The sequence below is a fragment of the Haemaphysalis longicornis genome, unplaced genomic scaffold, assembly GCF_048455015.1.
Source record: "Haemaphysalis longicornis isolate Haplotype H1 unplaced genomic scaffold, Haemaphysalis longicornis Haplotype H1 scaffold_2, whole genome shotgun sequence".
Classification (NCBI taxonomy): Eukaryota; Metazoa; Arthropoda; class Arachnida; order Ixodida; family Ixodidae; genus Haemaphysalis; species Haemaphysalis longicornis.
Window position 1 is genome coordinate 24,668,667 of NW_027526295.1, and position 17,467 is coordinate 24,686,133.

Below are 17,467 nucleotides of genomic sequence, written 5' to 3' on the forward strand. Positions count from 1 at the left end.
GACTTCATATTCTTATAAACCAGTTCAGCGATGACAAACAAACTATGTAAGAAAAGGCAGACCATATCACGCATTAATAGCAACCTCCTTCCAAAAGCGCGCGCCCGTTGATATCTGGGTCCGTCGCATAGCGGAGCGATAGCGTACAAGATCTATTGTTCTCCAGTATAGCAACAAATAACGATCTCTTCTGTTACATGCAGGATCCCACGCAACACCCATGCTGGAGCCTTCAACTGACGCTTTTTCATCGACAACTTCACGTTACAGTTAAGTTGTTCAATGCTTGCAAAACTTACTCTGTAATTAAATAAGTCCATGAAACATGTCTAACTCCCCAGTACGATGAGTGCGTTGAAATAGTGAGCATCGCATTTTAATAATTCTCGGGCACACTTGGTACAGGCGTGGACAGGGTCAAATAAATGCCCCGAGCCAGACGAGTAAATCACTCTCATGTCAAAAAAAAAAGAAAACATTTAGCCCTTAAAAATATGCTCAATGAATATGCGAGAGTTGAGTTTGTTAGTCATGGGACCATAATATCCACCCAGGTCCTCTTCAGCTTAGGAAACGAAACGCCAGAAGTAGAAGAATATAAAAACCTTGGGCAGAAGGTTAGTGCTCACCCCAACCAAGAGATAGAAATCAGGCGCAGAAAAAGCATGGGTTGCGGAGCACTCGGCGAGCACTCCCAAGTAATGAAAAGTAAGCTACTTCTGCCACTCAAACTAAAAATCTACAATCAGTCCATATGTCGGTTATGACATACGGAGCTGAAACTTGGCGCTTACTGAACAACTAGAAAGCAAACTTAGTCGGCTCAACGGGCCATGGAACGAATAATGTTAGCAGTAATACTCAGGGACAGGAAACGAGCTACATGGATGAGAGAACAAACTAGAGTTGACGGTATCACAGTGCCAATAAAAAAAAAACCCGCCCGCATCTTCCCACGGGGGGAACTCGAGTAAATGCGTCGCATCTACTCGAGTCAAGCAAAGCGTCACGTCAAGCGAAAGCCAAGAAAGACGCCCTTGACTGAATTCCGAACGCGCGCTCCGCCGCTTATATACGTTGAGGGGACTGCGTAAGCCGGTCCCAGTCGATGACGACGTTGGCGTACTTGAAAAGCGGCGTGGACTCTAGGTGTTCGAGCCAAGCGCGGATGTTGCTTCGCCGGAGAACGGCACACCGGTTATATGCGCAGCGCGCCCGAAGGAGAGGAAAGCGCGGAAGAGAGAGTACTGCACATGCGCCGGCCCCAGCGCGTCTGCCGCGGCTATGACGCAATGTGCCGCGGCTATGACGCAACACAATCCAACACAATCCACTTTAATCCAATCCAATCCAAATCCAATCCAATCCAATCGAATCCAATCCAATGCCCCCGCGAGAGAGAGTTCGCTATCGCCTCGACGCGATGCGCATGCGCAGTGAGCGTGTGGACGGCGCCGACGCCGACGCCGGACATAGTGCGACTAAGGCCGGAGTTACACGGCAGAGCTAACTGCAGTTAGCCCGCTAACCATGGTCCGCGCTAACTTCGGTCGGCAACCTAAGTTTGGGCTTCCAAACTGCAAACATGGCGTCGTACACGGTTACGGAGATGAGCATGGAGATGAGCGAGTGCAGCGCGGCGACCGATGCGAAGCGCGTGTTGTGGACGACTGAGACAACGAAGGCGCTGATCAACATCTGGCAGAACAATCTTGAATCTCTCCGCTCCACATCCCGCAACGCAAAAATCTACGTGAAGATGCTTGAAGAACTGAACAACGGGCTACCGGCGAATGAGGGGCCATATACAGTAAAACAACTGCGGCAAAAATTGAACAACCTCTCGAAGCGTTTTAAGTAAGTACCCCTTGATTGAGCTCTGAATTTATTTTTTAGCGATGCATGCTTTACTTGGAAGCTTCGCGAACTGCAAATAGTACGCGCGCGCGCGTGCGGGGTGGCACTGCCGCGCGCGCGCCTTACGATCCAAACAACGAGCCACACTTCATAAGCGGCATGACATCTGCTAGCATGAGTCCAATGAGGTCATCTCTGTATTGCATGCAGGCTAACCGCAGCTTGTATCTCTTTTTGAAACAGTGTATGCCATGATTTCTATAATTACATATTTTAAAGGAAGGAGCACCGAGACGGGAAGAGGACTGGCGGGGAGCCAACAGACTGGCCCTTCTACGAGCTCCTCCGCAAATTCCTTGCTAGCTTACCTATGAATGATGACGACCTGGTGGAGGAGAACGTGGAGGTACTTTTCATTTTCTTACATTATTGTAGCACGCCATTCGTACTAGAAATTATTTGTGCATGTACATGAGTTGAAAGTAGCTGAGCATGTTGATTTCTGTCTGCAAAATCTTAGTGTACACCTTAATTAAATGTATTGCATGTGGATACACATTTTCTTGAAAACACCGGTCTTGGACTTTGTTCATTTTTATTTGATGGATGCAAAATTTGACGATTTGTGCTGCAGAGCAGCTTTCATACATTTTACAATGTATATGCACTGAATGCAGGCCTGACACGCACAAAAAAAAATAAACAGGAACCATTGCAGTAGTTGTGACGGAAATTCAACTCCCATCGCTAAAAGTCAGTCCTAAGCGTTCGCTGCATGTGAACGAACACACTGGGTAAGCCATTGGGTCACTAAAGCTGAGCACCAATCAAAAGATGTGGCTGATCTCAAGGGGTGCCAACAGGCATTAAGGATTGAGAGAGGCAAACCTCATAATAGTAGTGCAAGCTTTCGTCATCCACTCCGTACGTCAACTTACAAGTCACTAAAAATACTCAAATCGAACACATCGAAAAGAGATATGAGCAACTTCTCAGGTGACTTTTGGCTGCCGTAGAGAGAGGATGAGTCCTCCTTACAAATAGGTGGGCAAAAAATAAAGTTCTCTCTCTGGCTGCACTGTGTGGTGCAACGAGTTTGACATGAGGGAATGATGATGTCCTGTAGTGGAATGGCAAGTGCGAGTTAATGGAGCCATGTTTTTGTTCACAGGTGCCAGTCGTGGACGAAGCTCCGGAAGAAGCCGAAGTAGTCGCGTCGTGGGACGACGCATACGCTGAAAATGCGGGGGGGCCTTGGCCAACTGAGCCTGTGCAAGCCGGCCCCAGTAACGGCGACAACAGCAATGGGCTCGTCGGGCTCGTCGGGCCAACTGCCGGGCCAAGCCGCCCAAGTGCCAGCGAACCTGCAGCAAGCACTGCTGGGCCAAGCCAACCGCAAGCCAGCCCAGCCCGTGGCACCAGCACTAACGGAAGGGCTAGGATGCGGCCGAACGCCTCGGTATTACACCAGCTGCTTGCCCTTCACAAGGAGGACTCATTGCGGGCCGCCAAAGCGGAAAAGAGGCGCCACCGGCTGCAGGTGCAAATGCTGAGGCTGCAGAGGCAAGCCACTACAGCACAAATAGGCATGATGGAGATGATGAAGGAGTTCTTCGCATCAAGGCCAAACAAAAACTTGTAGGGACGAAAGAAGTCCTCTGCAATGCCCATGCCCCATCCATCACTGCTCTTTTTATTAAATCACTTTTAACTGCATATTTTTATTTGCTGGCCAACCCCACGTAGTATTTTTATCAACGCATACTTTTATTTTTAGCCGAGTGGCTGAACCAAGTGACAAACAGAAAGACTCTAAACTTTTCACCTTTATTTACCTGAGAAAGACTATAGTTATTAAAAAAGCAGCAAGAACAAATAACCCTGTGGAAGACAACATGATTGCTTGAAAAGAAACCTGACAAAGCAGCAATTCCTTCCCAAGACGCCACATTTTGGTCAACTGAAAAAATCGCTACAAACTACCTTCAAGACAAAACGAATGCTTCAAGGGAAAAGAGACAGAGCAGCCATTCTCCAAAAAAATGGTACGTTCAGGTGGCAAGTTAAAAAATTATAGCAGTTTACGTACTCAACGTCAAAGCTGTCAGAAGTGCAAAGCTGCGATTCACCAGAGGGGCTCTGCTGCCATTTTCCACAATTTCATTGTCTTTCTCCCTCTTGATGAATTCAACAGAAGCTTGTTCAATGCAATTCAATTTTCCACCTGTCGCAGTGCTTGCACCCCTTCCCCTGAGACAGGTCACGTGCTTTTTTTATTTCTTTTCTTGTTGTCTGAAACAGCACGAGCGGGAACTCTGTTCTTGTAGCCTGTCTCTGTCTAGATAGCCTAACCGCACACAAGCCAAGACGACAGGCTGGGCTCCTAAAGTGCCGTGCCCTTCAAAAACAGGGGAAACAAGACTTTACACAAGACAACACAAATGCTCTAAGCAAATCCAGACCGAGCAGCAATTCTCCAACAAGACGCAATGTCCTGGTGGTAATTTTAAAAAAAGAGGGGGGGGGGGGTGGGGGGGGGGGGGGAGAACAGACAACTCTGCGCAAGACAATACGAATGCTTGAAACAAAACTAGACAGACCAGCAATTCTTCTAGAGCAAAAAAACATGGTGAACAAACAACTCTGCACAAAACATGAATGCCCTAAATGAAATTAGAGCAGCAAACATAACGATGGCATTGCCATAATACGAATGCTCTAAGCAAACCAAGACCGACCAGCAATTCTCCAACAAGACGTGATACCTTGGTGGTAAGTTAGAAAAAAAACAAGGAACAGACAACTCTGCGCAAGACAACACGAATGCTTGAAACAAAACTAGACAGACTAGCCATTCTTCTAGACCAAGAACCAACATTCTGGTGACAAAAAAAAGGGTGAACCAACAACTCTGTACAAAACACGAATGCTGTAAATGAAACTAGAGCAGCAAACACAGCGATGGCACTGCCACAGAGAAAACGGAAAAAACACGAACATACGTTTGCCGTGCCCTACTGACTTTTGGCTAGATGCTGAGCAAGGGCCTCCCTGACTGCCACCCCTAACGGCTCTCTCCGGTTACTTGTGCGGACTGGCTGAGGGCGTCTTTCATCGTCACAGCGGACTGCATCGACCCAGCTTGTGTCGCAGTGGTCCCTGAGCTGCTCACAAATGTTGTGAAGGACACAGGCGGCCCGAACAACACTATTGACATTATCTATGTCACATTCAAGGCCCTTGTGCGCCATTCGGAAGCGCGCCTTGAGCCGTCCAAAGGCATTCTCGACAACGCGCCTAGCGCTTGACAGTCTATAATTGAATGTCTGTGAGGGAGATCCATGAGGACCAGGGCGCGGAAACGGTTTCATGAGGTGTGCCTGCAAGGGGAATGCTTGATCTCCGAGGAGAAGCGGACAAACATTCACACCTTCCACAACCTTTGCCTCCATTGAGAATAATTGACTAGCCAGGACACCTGGCAGCTTCGACCTGCGGAAGACGTTGGAGTCATGGTTCTTCCCGGGTGACCCAACATTTGTCGACAAGAACTTGTAGTTGTGGTCAGCAACCGCCAACAGAATGATGCTGTACCAGCCCTTGTAGTTGTAGTAGTCGGAAGCATTCACTGTGGGGGGGCACACTTCCAAGTGGCAACCGTCAAGGGCACCAACTCCCTGGGGAAAACCTAGCACTGCCTCAAACTGGCGCAGATGCTCGGCCATTTCGCATGGTCGAGGGAACCTGATGTACAGGTGCTCGAGGCGCTGCACTACCACCCGACAGAACTCCCTAAATATAATGTTTACCGATGGCCGGCTAACCCCAAACAGATGGGCCACAGTTCTCTCCTCTGCTGAGCTGGCGAGACGGTACAATCCAATGGCCACACGCTTGTCCAAGGGGATGGCTTGACGCATGTTGGTGTCTTGTCGCCTCATGCACTCGCAAGCGTTTACAATGTATGTGAACGTCGTGCGGCTCACACGAAAGTTTTCTCTGAAGGCAGAGTCGGGGAGATTTGGAAGTGTGGTATCGTACCACGAACTGCTTCGGTGGTACGACCACACATGCCGCTCACGGGAGCAAAGTCTCATGATTGCCGCCATGCGCAGTTTACGCCTCTTGGCCGTCTGCCGCAGCTCTTCATCTATTTCTTCAATTTCGGCCTGCAGATGTTGCTGTTGCATCTGCAGCTGGTATATAGCTGCCTGCTCAACGGCAAGGGCAGTCAGAAATTGAAGTTCGCCGTCGTCGGACGTATCGTTGAATACCGGTCGGCTAAGAGCCATCGTTCACACGGGACGAAGTCGCGCGGACGTCACCCGAAACAACACACACAACCCACAGCAAACAAGACGCACTGGACACTTAAAGAGAGGCGAAACAGTACCACGCCGCATGAGCGTTCCGAAAGATAGCCATCGTTCGCTTATGCGACTCAAGTCTGTGGACGTCACTTAAACCCCCTTCCACACCACACACACTACGCGCAGCAAACGAAGCACACTGAACACATCACGATAGGTAAAACAGCACCACGTAGCAGAAGCGTTCCGACGCTTAAAGCCACCGCCCTCAATGTGACGCAGTCAGGCGGGCGTTACTTGAAACACACACAAACACACTACGCACAGCAAACAAAGTACACCGAACACTTTACGACAGGTGAAACAACTGCTCGTAGAAGCGTTCCGACGCTTGGAGGCATTGTTCGCTCATGGTCGTGCGGGCGTCACTTAAAACACACACACTACACACGGCAAACGAGTCACACTAAATACTTGACGCAACGCGAAGCAGTGCAAGCGGTAAAAGGTAGCCGAAGCGATCCGGCATGGCAAAAACACACTCCAACAACACGACGACGACCACGAAGAGCGACGACCATGAGCGACGACAACGTTTTTACAGCGCTGGCGCTGGCTCTGGCTGACCTCGGCTTGTTGAGTGGCTTCGTAGACAGTGTTGACGGGTTGTTTTTACATTCGCGCTATCTAAATAAAAAAAGACGTAAACGTGTACGCTCAAATAGATAGTTTTGCAACTATTGTTTTGAATAGTTTGTTATAAACTTGCAACATCTCTTTTTTTCTTATTACAGTAGCTTCAACGTAATTTTTCATTCCGCGATTGCATAGGCCACGTGACCGCTTGACCCACACGCTCGGATTGCGTGTAACAGCGGCTGACCATGGTTAGCGCTAACTGCAGTTAAGCCGGCTAACTATAGTTAGGCGTAACCATGGTTAGGCGTGCCCGTGTAACTAGGGTATAACAAATGCTCTGTATTTAAAAGAAATGGACTAGGGCTGACCAAGTAGTGAGACAAACCGACAAACGGTGGACATTTAGGGTAACAGAGTGGATACCAAGAGATGGGTCTAGAAGAAGGGGGAGGCGAATGAGGGATGAAAATTCCCCCGCATTTCCCCGAGGGGGAGAATGTGAAAGTGCGAATGCACGGTTGTCGGCCCGCTTGCGGCGCTTGCGCTCGGCCCCCGCAGCCCACCGCCTCGCCGCCTTCTCTTCCATCTCTTCCATCGGGTTTGTAGTATCACGTGTACACCACGCAGTTATCAAGCCGCTATAACGCCGCTGAGTCGCCAACGCAGGGCGCTGACGTCGTAGTTAGAATGCGTTAAAGATATAAGGCGCGTCACTAACACTGATATCAGCGTCGCGTCTGTGGCTTATTCGGTAGAGCGTCGGGCTGCGGCCCGCAAAGTCCTCGGATCGAAACCTGGCGCCGGATGCTGTTTCTTCTTTAAAGAGCACTGCGGACGCCGCCGACGCCGCCGCCGCCGCCGACGCCGGCGGTGGATGGTTTGGGGTCGCTTATAAAGTGCATTTTAAAAAAAACTGTGGACTGGAGCGGCGCAGGTCCGGAGCGGTTGGAGGTCAATGGGAGGGTCCTTCTTCCTGCAGTAGCCCTGAGTTGACTGATGATGATGATGACGACGACGATGATTATGATGATGTTGATGATAAATTTGCTTCATTGTAAGATCTGAAATGCCTAGTAATGAAACTACCAAAGCGCGCGTAGAGAAGTTAGAGCTTGTTTCAGGGCTTAGAACGCTGTTTCACGATCTCAAGCGTAGCGCAGTAGTTTTTCGGATTTGCAGTGATAGTAGTAACCAAATTTATGAGTAACAAATTAGACGTGGATTTCTCGTCCAGGACCTCAAGTGACAACTTCATGGTCTCTTTTCTGGGGACCAGTAGCTTCAGGGCGTCCCAGCAAGCGCTAGTCATCGGGATCCCAAACAGCTAGGGAAAAAGAAGAGGAGGGTAGTTGGAGTTGCGAACACGAACCATGATGATGTGGGCAAAGATATCTCGTGGCGAGCAAAATTTCCATTCTGCGGACATGGTTGGATATAGGGATACAGGAAAGTGTTTGCCTGGACGCTGATTGATGGATTGTGGAGGTTTAACGCGCCGACGCAACGCAGGCGATGAGGCGCGTCGTAGTGGAGGGCTCCGGGTTAATTTTGACCACCTGGGGATGTTTAACGTGCGCCGAAATCTCGTACACATGGGCGTTTTTGCTTTTCGCCTCCATCAGAAAAGCGGCCGCCGCGGCCGGGAATCGAACCCGCGACCTCGTGCTCAGTAGCACAACGCCTTAGCCACTGAGCCACTGCGGCGGGTTTTGCCTGGACACTACGGAACGTTGCTTCTTCCTGTGGGACTAGTTTGGTGTGACGAGTCTGGAGTGTTTGTCTAAGGGCGCGGTAGTTTTTGGAAGGTGACCGGGGGCGGAGTGTAATGTCTTCGCTCTACAGCAAAACGTGGTGCAGAAAGCGAATGTATGCTTGGCATGCCGGCTCAAAGACGTGAGTCAAGGCAACAGCGCAGGGTTGCAATGAACTTAGATGACTAACATCATGAGAACTATGCCGAGAAGCGTCAAGCGAAATAGAAGCGGCACAGGCAGATTTCTTTTAACTCTGTTTCGCCATGAAGCCCGTGCTATCACTCCAAACGGTGCTACTTGAGCTCCATCGTGCAGTTGAGAACGCTGACATTAACGACGTCGTAAACACCATCCGATCCTTCGCTTAACATCTATTCCCAGATATGCGGCGGACCTACCGATTGTTTTTAATCTCTGATTGAAATTGGGCGTTTTAAACTGCAACCTACTCAATGGCCGTCATATTAGTACTCACTCTCTAAAGCCGTGGGCTCCTGGTCGCCAAACTCGATGGGATCACGGAAGCCGACGTGTGGTAGGCCACCAGCGAACAAGTGGAGAGTGTAGTTGAACGACGGAAATGCGCTGCTTCCATTGCCATCGCTTTCAAAGTCGTGTTCCCGTGGAGGGTGGATGCTGATGCAGAGCACGTAGTCGCGCTCGTAGGCTTCGCGCACCGCTTCCCTGCATGCCTCGCGCAGCTCCTGCTCGCCCCTCACTGCCCGCACGGGGCTGTGGACTCGGAGGAAATCGAACAACTCTGCGAAATGGGAGGAGAACAAAATGATTACGCAAATGCATCTGTGCAGAGGCAACCATGATTCGTCAAAGCGGGCACTGACCGCCGAGTGGCGAACCGCGACTAACGCACTACACAATGCGCTTAGAAGGATGTAAGGCTCTTCTACATGGTGCGTTTTAAGTGCAGAGCACTTTAGGCGCTCGCCTTGTCGTCCTAGCTCACTCGCTCGACCCAAGTATATAGAGCACCAAGGCGGCTCCCGGGGTAACGCGGTTGTTCGCGACTACCGCAGAGGCTCCGAAAGCCAAGCGGTTATATTGTCATAAGCGTTCCAAACTCCTGAAACGCTGGCGCTTGTCATACATCTTCCCGGTGTTCAGCGCAAAGAAAACTATAGGTACATTGGAGGAAAAATATACGTAATTAAGCGGCAGCGCCCGCGTTCCTTCAGTTAAGGACGCCCGTTGGGTTGGTTTTTTAAACGCACAATGTGGCAATGCAACGTGGGCACGTGCGGGGAGAAAAGCGCAAAGAGAACAGAATTCCTGCTGGCGCAGTTTTAGGCAGGGGGCGCGCCAGCAGTGCAAAGGTGGGGAATTTGAATTGCATTGGGCGGTAGCAGTGAGCAGACAATGGCACTACAACCCATTATGGCGAATGAATGCTCTACACTTCCGACAGCTTTCACATTGAGTGGAAGGGCTTCAATTATTTGTAGTCTGCGAATTCGGTGGAACGAACATTCACACTTGCGAACTTCGCAATGCCGGAAAATTTCGTCTACATGGCTGCGAACGTCGCGATTTTCGTATTTCACAAGCACATTGTTTGCAGACTGAATTAGGTCTGACGCGAGGAGAGCTTGTTGTAATTAAAAAAGGTTTTATTTTACTTTCTGGACAAGATGTTTCAGGCTTTTGCAGTATGGGTTTATTTTGCCGTTTCATACAACAATCGCCAATTGTTTATCAATATAGCCAGCGTATCTACGTTGACCAAGTCCTCCTTTGAGAAACAGGAGAGATAGCGCCAGCCATAGGACACACACAATTCCTTTAGCCTTTGTTTTCGTAGAGCCTGTGCTGCTGTTTCTCATTGCCCTCCTATTTTTGTTTCGTGTCTCTTTGCCCCTTTTTTTTTGCTTCTCCTGGTTTCACGTTCGTTGTCATCTTACCCGCCAAACATGTAACCGACACATCCACTGTCAGAGCTGCTCCTGAACCATGTGTAACACTCGGCATGACGTGTATATTTATGTGTAAATAAAGTTATTGTTTCAGAAAAAAAAAATCGCGTCCGTGGCTTAGTCGGTAGAGCGTCGCGCTGCGGCCGCAAAGTCCGCAGATCGAAACCTGGCGCCGGATGCTGTTTTTTTTTTATATAGTGTAGTGGCCTGGCTGGCGCGCCGAGAGAGGGTGTTGCGAGCTGGAGAGTAGTAAAGGGGCTTTAGGAGAGTAGGCGAGGGGGGAGAGGAGGCGCTATGCGAGCGCGACGATTCAGGCTCGCTTAAGAAGTGCATTCGCACTTATTCCTGGCCAATCTCCCACGTGGGTATGTGCCATGTCAGCGGCCAGGCAGCGCGCGCCCATCTCCCCCCGTTGCTAAGGAAGACGAAAAGCGCGCGCACCCGCGGCTGTTGCTATGCGGACGGCGGAAGGTTCGGGGTCGCTTATAAAGTGCATTCGCACTTAAAACCTCACTGCCGGAGTAATACCCATTGGCTGTAAACATATCATCTCAAGGGAGCTGAACCGTGTACACAACATTACATGGTGCCCAGCGCACGAAGGTTTGGAAGGAAACGAGAGTGCTGTGAACGCGCGAGCGTTTGTTTTGGTGCGCCCGCGCTCATGCGGCGCTTATACAAGCAACTCCATCTGGTTGCTAAGCGTGCAGATGCTGATGCCGTGACGTTCACCTAGCTGTGTTAGGCCTCTCTACGCCGCACGAGCGGCGTTCGCGAGGACTGCTCGACCGTTCCAAACATGTGGCACTTTGCCGCAGCAACGAAAAAAGGTAGTTTTGCCGCGCGAGCGGCGCTGCGTCTGCGAATTCGCAGGGAAAATCGCACCATGTAGAACGGGCTTAATGAATAAAAAAAACTGGTTCCTGTTTGTAATTTGTGTGGTCCACCAATCAGGCGCATTGACCACGTGCTGAAAAAGAACGCCGTTTACCACAGTTTACCAAGTTTACCACATGGTTTCCTAAATTGAATGTGAAGTAACTTACTTCAATCCGAAATATCAACCTTCCTGTCGGCATGTTTTATCCGTAAATTATTCGTCACCCTAAGATCCCTTATCTTCAAATAGAGCAACGCTTTCCCTGTGCTGTTTTTCCCACATGTTTCTACAGCTGATGGTTTAAATTAGCCTCCAGAGTTTAGCCAGCTGAACACCCCTCTATCGGTTCGACTGAGTTGGTCTCACCCACCCTCTTAAAGGAGCCATGAAGAGAAAACACAAGTTCGGTTCATTCAAAAGATTGCCTCGCTAAAATCATACTGACACCATTTTTAACGTTAACTTCACTAAATAAGCTACATAATTAGGAAAAACACGGAATGGCAATGCGACCCACTAGCTCATTTCCCGCAACAGAGCCCATGATGTCATACCAGACAGCTCTGCGATTGGCGGAGGGCAGCAAAAGCAAACACAAATGAGGCAGAGCTTATCAGCTTGCCCAACGAGCTATTGGCGCTTAAATTTAGAGCACATTATTTTTAAAGCTCTAAGAACGGTGGGACAAACAGTGGAATTCACGAAAACACGCCTAAACATGGAAGTACCGATGCGTATACTGCTGTTGGTACTGCGCGCACTATGCTTGGTTTAGCTGCACAGGACTACGGGGCTTTGTGGTTGTTTCAGACGACACTGGGCGATTGACGCAAGCGACGATGCCTTACGTGACCGTATTTGTCGAGCGAGCACCATTTTTCACGAAACGATTGTCTCCATGAACAAAAGAAGCCAGGTAAAAATACGTTCACAGACCAACCAAATGCAGAGAATGGCTTGTCGCGGCATGCTGGCGCCATCTAGGTTCACTAACACTAAACAAGGCCCTGTGATGCCATTCCAGACAACGAAAACGCACGATTTAGCGCGAAAATCAAAATTTTAACTTAAATGAAACAATTTCTCAGCGAATAAAGCATCGTTTGCATTCGGACTAGCGCTGGGGACACTATAAAACACGAAATCTTTCGAATAACACAAACTTGTGTTTTGTCTTCATGGCTCCTTTAAAGCGCAAGGTGTTCATATAGTGAGAAAGATGCCTGGAATGTTGCTATGTTTTCTCCTCATGACTAAACTTGCACGATAAAATGTTTGCCCTCAGGTTCCGCTTGTCGGCTCATCGTAGTTCTTTCAGAAGTGATTACTCCGAAGTTCCTCATTGTAATTTAAAGAATTTTCCCACAGTTAATATTCAGAGCAGAGCTGGCTTTGTTCACAGGACCAAGGTTAGCACGTTGCTGTACAAGATTCCGGAGTCATGGAAATTATCGCATTAAAATGGGTGGGCATCAGCCTTTAACCACTAATTGCACAAAAACTAACAGCTCTGCATAGCATTTTTAGTGTTCACAGTCATGTCGACGCCCTGCTCTATGCCAAACATCTTTTTTAGATTCCTAAGTGCTCAGAATATCGAAAAACAAAGCTGGGGTTGTGATTCTAAGGTTTCTGTTACAATCGACCGTTTCTATCAACCTTCTAAAATGTGGGCGGCGACGGCACTGCCTTTCTCCGGTGAACACCTGTTAAAATTCTAGCCGAGACAAGAGAAGCACCACTACGCGGTTTCAGCACATTTCCCACTGGGTAGAACGGGTTTTTCTTTTTCTGCGAGCCCAGCATTACCCTCTGGTTACACCGAACTCGGAGTTCACAAAACTGCGGGTACAGCTAAGAACTCCTTGAGAGCAGTGAATGCGAGAGTATGTTTCAGTAAACTTCAACGCAACTTTGTGCTCATTTTGAGTTGTCCGAGGGGTACAGTTTCGAGTTTATGAATTAAATTGTCAAAGTTATTGCGCTATGCAACGCCTCGTCACCAATGCGCATGCCCATGGGTTGGCCAACAGCACGTGCTCGTTTTTTTCTCTTAATGAGCAGCGGGTGGTATGGAATGTTTCGCCGTAGCGTGGGCTCAGTAACCGTTCAGTTGCTGCGCACAGGTTATGGCGGCCTTTTTAAAGACGATAGGCTTTCTTGGGCTACTTAAACGCGAAAATTTGGTCTGCTTGTATGTATATTCCCCGATTCAGTCACCCGGACTAAAGTAAAAAGAATATTTAAACCAGTGATTTATATAGGCAAAACAGTTGCAATCTAATAAATGTGTTAGCACACTTCATACGTGTCAACATTGTTAAGCAAAAATAAAATACAAGGCATACCTGAGCACAACATTAATACACAACCAGACACAGTGTTCTAACACGACAGTGTTTTATTCCGGGATACACAAAAATTTCAATGACGACGAAGCAAGCCCAGTACAACGAAGCAAGCTGCCTGTAATGGGTGCAACCCTTCACACAGTCTTCTTGCGAGGAAGCAATCTTTAGTACTAAAGACTACGTTCGTTTTCTGGTTTTATATTTTAACACGAAAGTGCTTTATACCGGGGTACACTAATTAGTTCACTGACGTCATACCGGTCACGGAAAACGCTAGTACACCTTTGCCGAAGCGACCCGCTAGCAGGACGTCGATCGCCAAGCATACCCACGAGACAGCCGCCGAAGACAGCCGTGGACCCGCAAATCATGCTCAGCTGCAGATTTCGCGGCACATTTTGCTTTCGTGTTTTACTGATTCCTATGACAGAGGAATCAACCACAATCTTTTTCTAACTAAATATACGGGGGTGTAATTACCGCGATATCAAGCACAGAAACGCGTAAAATACGGTTATTACACAAAACAATAGGGCAAATGTTAACTCATGCAGCCTGTGGCTCAAAGCTGTAAGATGGATTGGCTTCAGCAACACTCCAGCCAGTTTACCGCGCGAGGAGCGATACGTGACGGGAAAAGCCTGAAAAGTGGGCGGGACAGAGATTATAGTGTGACGGTCGGACATCGCCACTGACTGCCGCGTACAACCCATGCGCACGCAGAAACGTGTTCCCATGTAGAAGCGGGCGGCAGATACTTCGCGTGGCACGAAGAAAGGCCAAGCACGCGCGGAATGTGCGGAAGCACGCGCGGAAGAATGTTAATCTGCAGAAGAATGTTAATCCCCGAGGGCTTGCGGGGTGACGCGCCCACGCGCAGAGCGATGACCGGCCGGTTCTCCAACGAGCTCGTCCTTACCCCCCCTTGTGTATAACCCAAGGAGGGTATAAGAAGGGAGCGAACGAGGCCCGAGGGCTCTTTTCCCGACTGGACATCATCTGGCCGGGCCGAACGAGGAAGCCGCCCGTAGGAGTAATCCGATCGCGCGCTCCCCCCCCCCTTTCAACCCGGGACCAGCCAGCCAGCGGTCACATCTCGGGTCCGCGTCCACGATCTGCCAGGAGCACGGACCGCCTACCCCGACCGGCACGAGAATTCCGGCACCCCCCCGAACGGCCCTGCTCGAGCACGTGCACACTGCAGCGCCGCACCCGAACGACTTCTCGGCTCCACGACCCAGCGCCAGCCGCCCTACAGGGTCCCAGCCTCTCAACGGGTGAGCGCACCGGCACCAGCGCTAACTATTGTTAATTAAATTGTACCTTTGAGCCTGCGTTGTCTCTTTTCCCCTCAACTCTGCGTGGACCCACCTAGTTGGTAGAGTGACGCCATCTCCCCTCCGGGGAGCGTCACAAGTGGTGGCAGCGGTGGGATTCACTTAACTTAAATCGCAGAGTATAGGCGTGGGACTCCACCCCCACGCCTGAGGGGAAACGAGGCACCATGAACGAGGCCACTATGACCCAAGCGAATGTGTTAGGCGCGAGTGTCATGGCGTTAGGGGGGATGGTTCCATCATTTACAGGGGATGGTAACGGGATAACCATCCAGGACTTCCTCCGTGTTCTCGAACAGGTGGGGGGTCTTGGTGGCTGGACAGAGGCGCAGATGACAGGTATTGCACGCTGCAAAATGGTCGGTGCGGCCTATGACTTTGCGTGGCACGAGGAGGCTGTTGCTGCAGCGGCGACTTTCGCCGAGTTTAAAGCTCTAGCCACGAAAAGGTTCGATACAGAGCCAGAGTACGTGAAGCTCCAAAGGTTTTTGTCCGCCGGACAAAAGGACGGGGAAGACGTCCAGTCGTTCGCGACTAGGCTCCGCGCGTTGGGCAACGCGGCCGTTGGGACGCAGGACGGCACCGAGACTGAAGTAAAGCGCGAGCTCCGCAAAGAGCAGCTTCGCACTCAGTTCTTGAATGGGCTGCGAGACCCGGTCCGCAGGTTCACACTTTCTCGTGACCCCAAGAATTTCCAAGAGGCCATCGACGCGGCTGTGAGGGAGGAGAGAAATGAGCGAACAGTAAATGGCGGTCGCACGCCGGTCAGAAGCGTGCAGGAAGGCGAGAGGGAAGCTGAAGAGCTCCACGCACGGCTCGAAAGGGTCGAACGCTTGTTGGAATCTAGCATCGCGCTACAAAATGAACAAATGCAGCAAAAAGACAGGCGTCGCGGCAACAAGACGGGACGGCCGACTTGCTATTTGTGCGGCGATCGTGGACACTTTGCTAGGAACTGTAGGCAGCGCGCGCCCCCCCAGGGCCAACCGCGAGGGGACAACCAGGTAAGCGTGGATAATCCCACGGGAAATTCCGCTTCTCGGTCGAACCAGGGAAACTAGTCGAGCCCCCTTTGGGCGCACGCGCGCTGGAGGGAAGCAAAGGGGGCATTCAAGAGTTCACAGTGAACATTTGCGGAGAGGCTAGCCCGATAATAGAGTGTGAAATAGGGGGAGCAGCTATGAAATGCCTGATTGACACGGGATCAAAAGTAAGCCTCCTCAAAGAGAGCGCTCTAAACGACGTTTTGCCCGACTGGCGAACGAGATTCCGGTCGGTAGAGCAGAGAACAAGCCTAGTGGGCATCACGGGCGACCGTTTGGAAATCGTAACATGCTGTGAAGTGCCCTTGAAATTAGGGGAACGCATTGTTACGGCGACGTTCTTCGTCTGCACAGAGAGAGCCAGGCTGCCGGTGGCTGGTCTAATCGGACAGAACATCCTTTCGGAAGAAAAGGTAGACTTGCTCCTAAGCAGAGGCGCCATCAACCTAGGAGGCATCGACATTCCCATTCTAAACTGGGCGGGGGGAAACAAGAAGGCAGGCGGACGCGACGACTGGCATTCTTGCGACGGCGCACCTATCCGCCTCACCAAGGAAAGCTTACTGCCCCCATTGAGCGAGTGCGTGCTGGTGGGGGAGGTAACTTGCGAGCTGGCTAGGGGACAGTTGGGTATAGCGGAGAGCAGCCCCCTTGAGGTGTCTGGAGTTGCCGGCGCTTACGGTTTAGTTAGAGCTACCGAGACTGGCAAGGTCCCAGTGCGCGTCGTGAACACCACCCTTCAGGAGATTAAGTTGCCTCGCAACAAACTCATCGGTGTCCTCAGGCCAGCGGTGGTAGCCGAGAGGCCAGCAGAAGAGACTGTTTGCCGGCATGTAGACGAGGTCGACCTCTTTAGCCGTTTTGATCTCTCACACGTGGCCGAACCAGATAAATCTAGACTTCGGGAATTAATCTCCGAGTTCGGTCCCGCTTTTTCTACCAGCGGCACAGATATCGGCCACTGTGAGGTGATCAAACACAGAGTTTCGACTGGCGATGCGGCTCCGGTCTACCGCCGTGCGTATCGGATCCCCTACTCCAAAAGAGACGAGATGGAACGGCAGGTTAACGAGCTGCTCGACGCAGAGATAATCGAACACTCTACTTCTCCATGGGGTGCCCCGGCGCTATTGGTCGAAAAGCCAGATGGATCGTACCGCTTCGTCGTTGATTACCGCGACTTGAACCGTGTGACTCGCATCGACCCTTACCCACTCCCGAACATTTTGGAGACATTGTCAGAGCTCGGTTCTGCGAGATTTTTCACGGTAGTGGACATGGCCTCCGGGTATTGGCAGATTGAGATGCATGAGCACGACAAAGAAAAGACGGCGTTCAACACGCCTTCAGGGCATTACCAGTGGCGAC

The 17,467-nt window shown here is 50.4% G+C and overlaps 1 protein-coding gene across 1 annotated transcript; it reads left to right on the forward strand.

Annotated features, from left to right (window-relative positions):
- Positions 1–1,494: 1,494 nt before the first annotated feature.
- LOC144168802 (uncharacterized) lies at positions 1,495–3,519 on the forward strand. The gene is made up of 3 exons (XM_077697766.1): positions 1,495–1,857; positions 2,137–2,263; positions 3,029–3,519. The coding sequence occupies exons 1-3, from the start codon at positions 1,586–1,588 to the stop codon at positions 3,497–3,499; spliced, it is 870 nt and encodes a 289-aa protein (XP_077553892.1). The 5' UTR covers positions 1,495–1,585; the 3' UTR covers positions 3,500–3,519.
- Positions 3,520–17,467: the final 13,948 nt, after the last annotated feature.

Excerpts from the sequence above, each read along its gene's own strand:
- LOC144168802 (XM_077697766.1), top strand. The coding sequence starts at position 1,586 with ATGGCGTCGTACACGGTTACGGAGATGAGCATGGAGATGAGCGAGTGC. Across the intron at positions 1,858-2,136 it reads AACCTCTCGAAGCGTTTTAA|GAAGGAGCACCGAGACGGGA; the intron begins GTAAGTACCCCT and ends CATATTTTAAAG. Across the intron at positions 2,264-3,028 it reads TGGTGGAGGAGAACGTGGAG|GTGCCAGTCGTGGACGAAGC; the intron begins GTACTTTTCATT and ends TTTTGTTCACAG.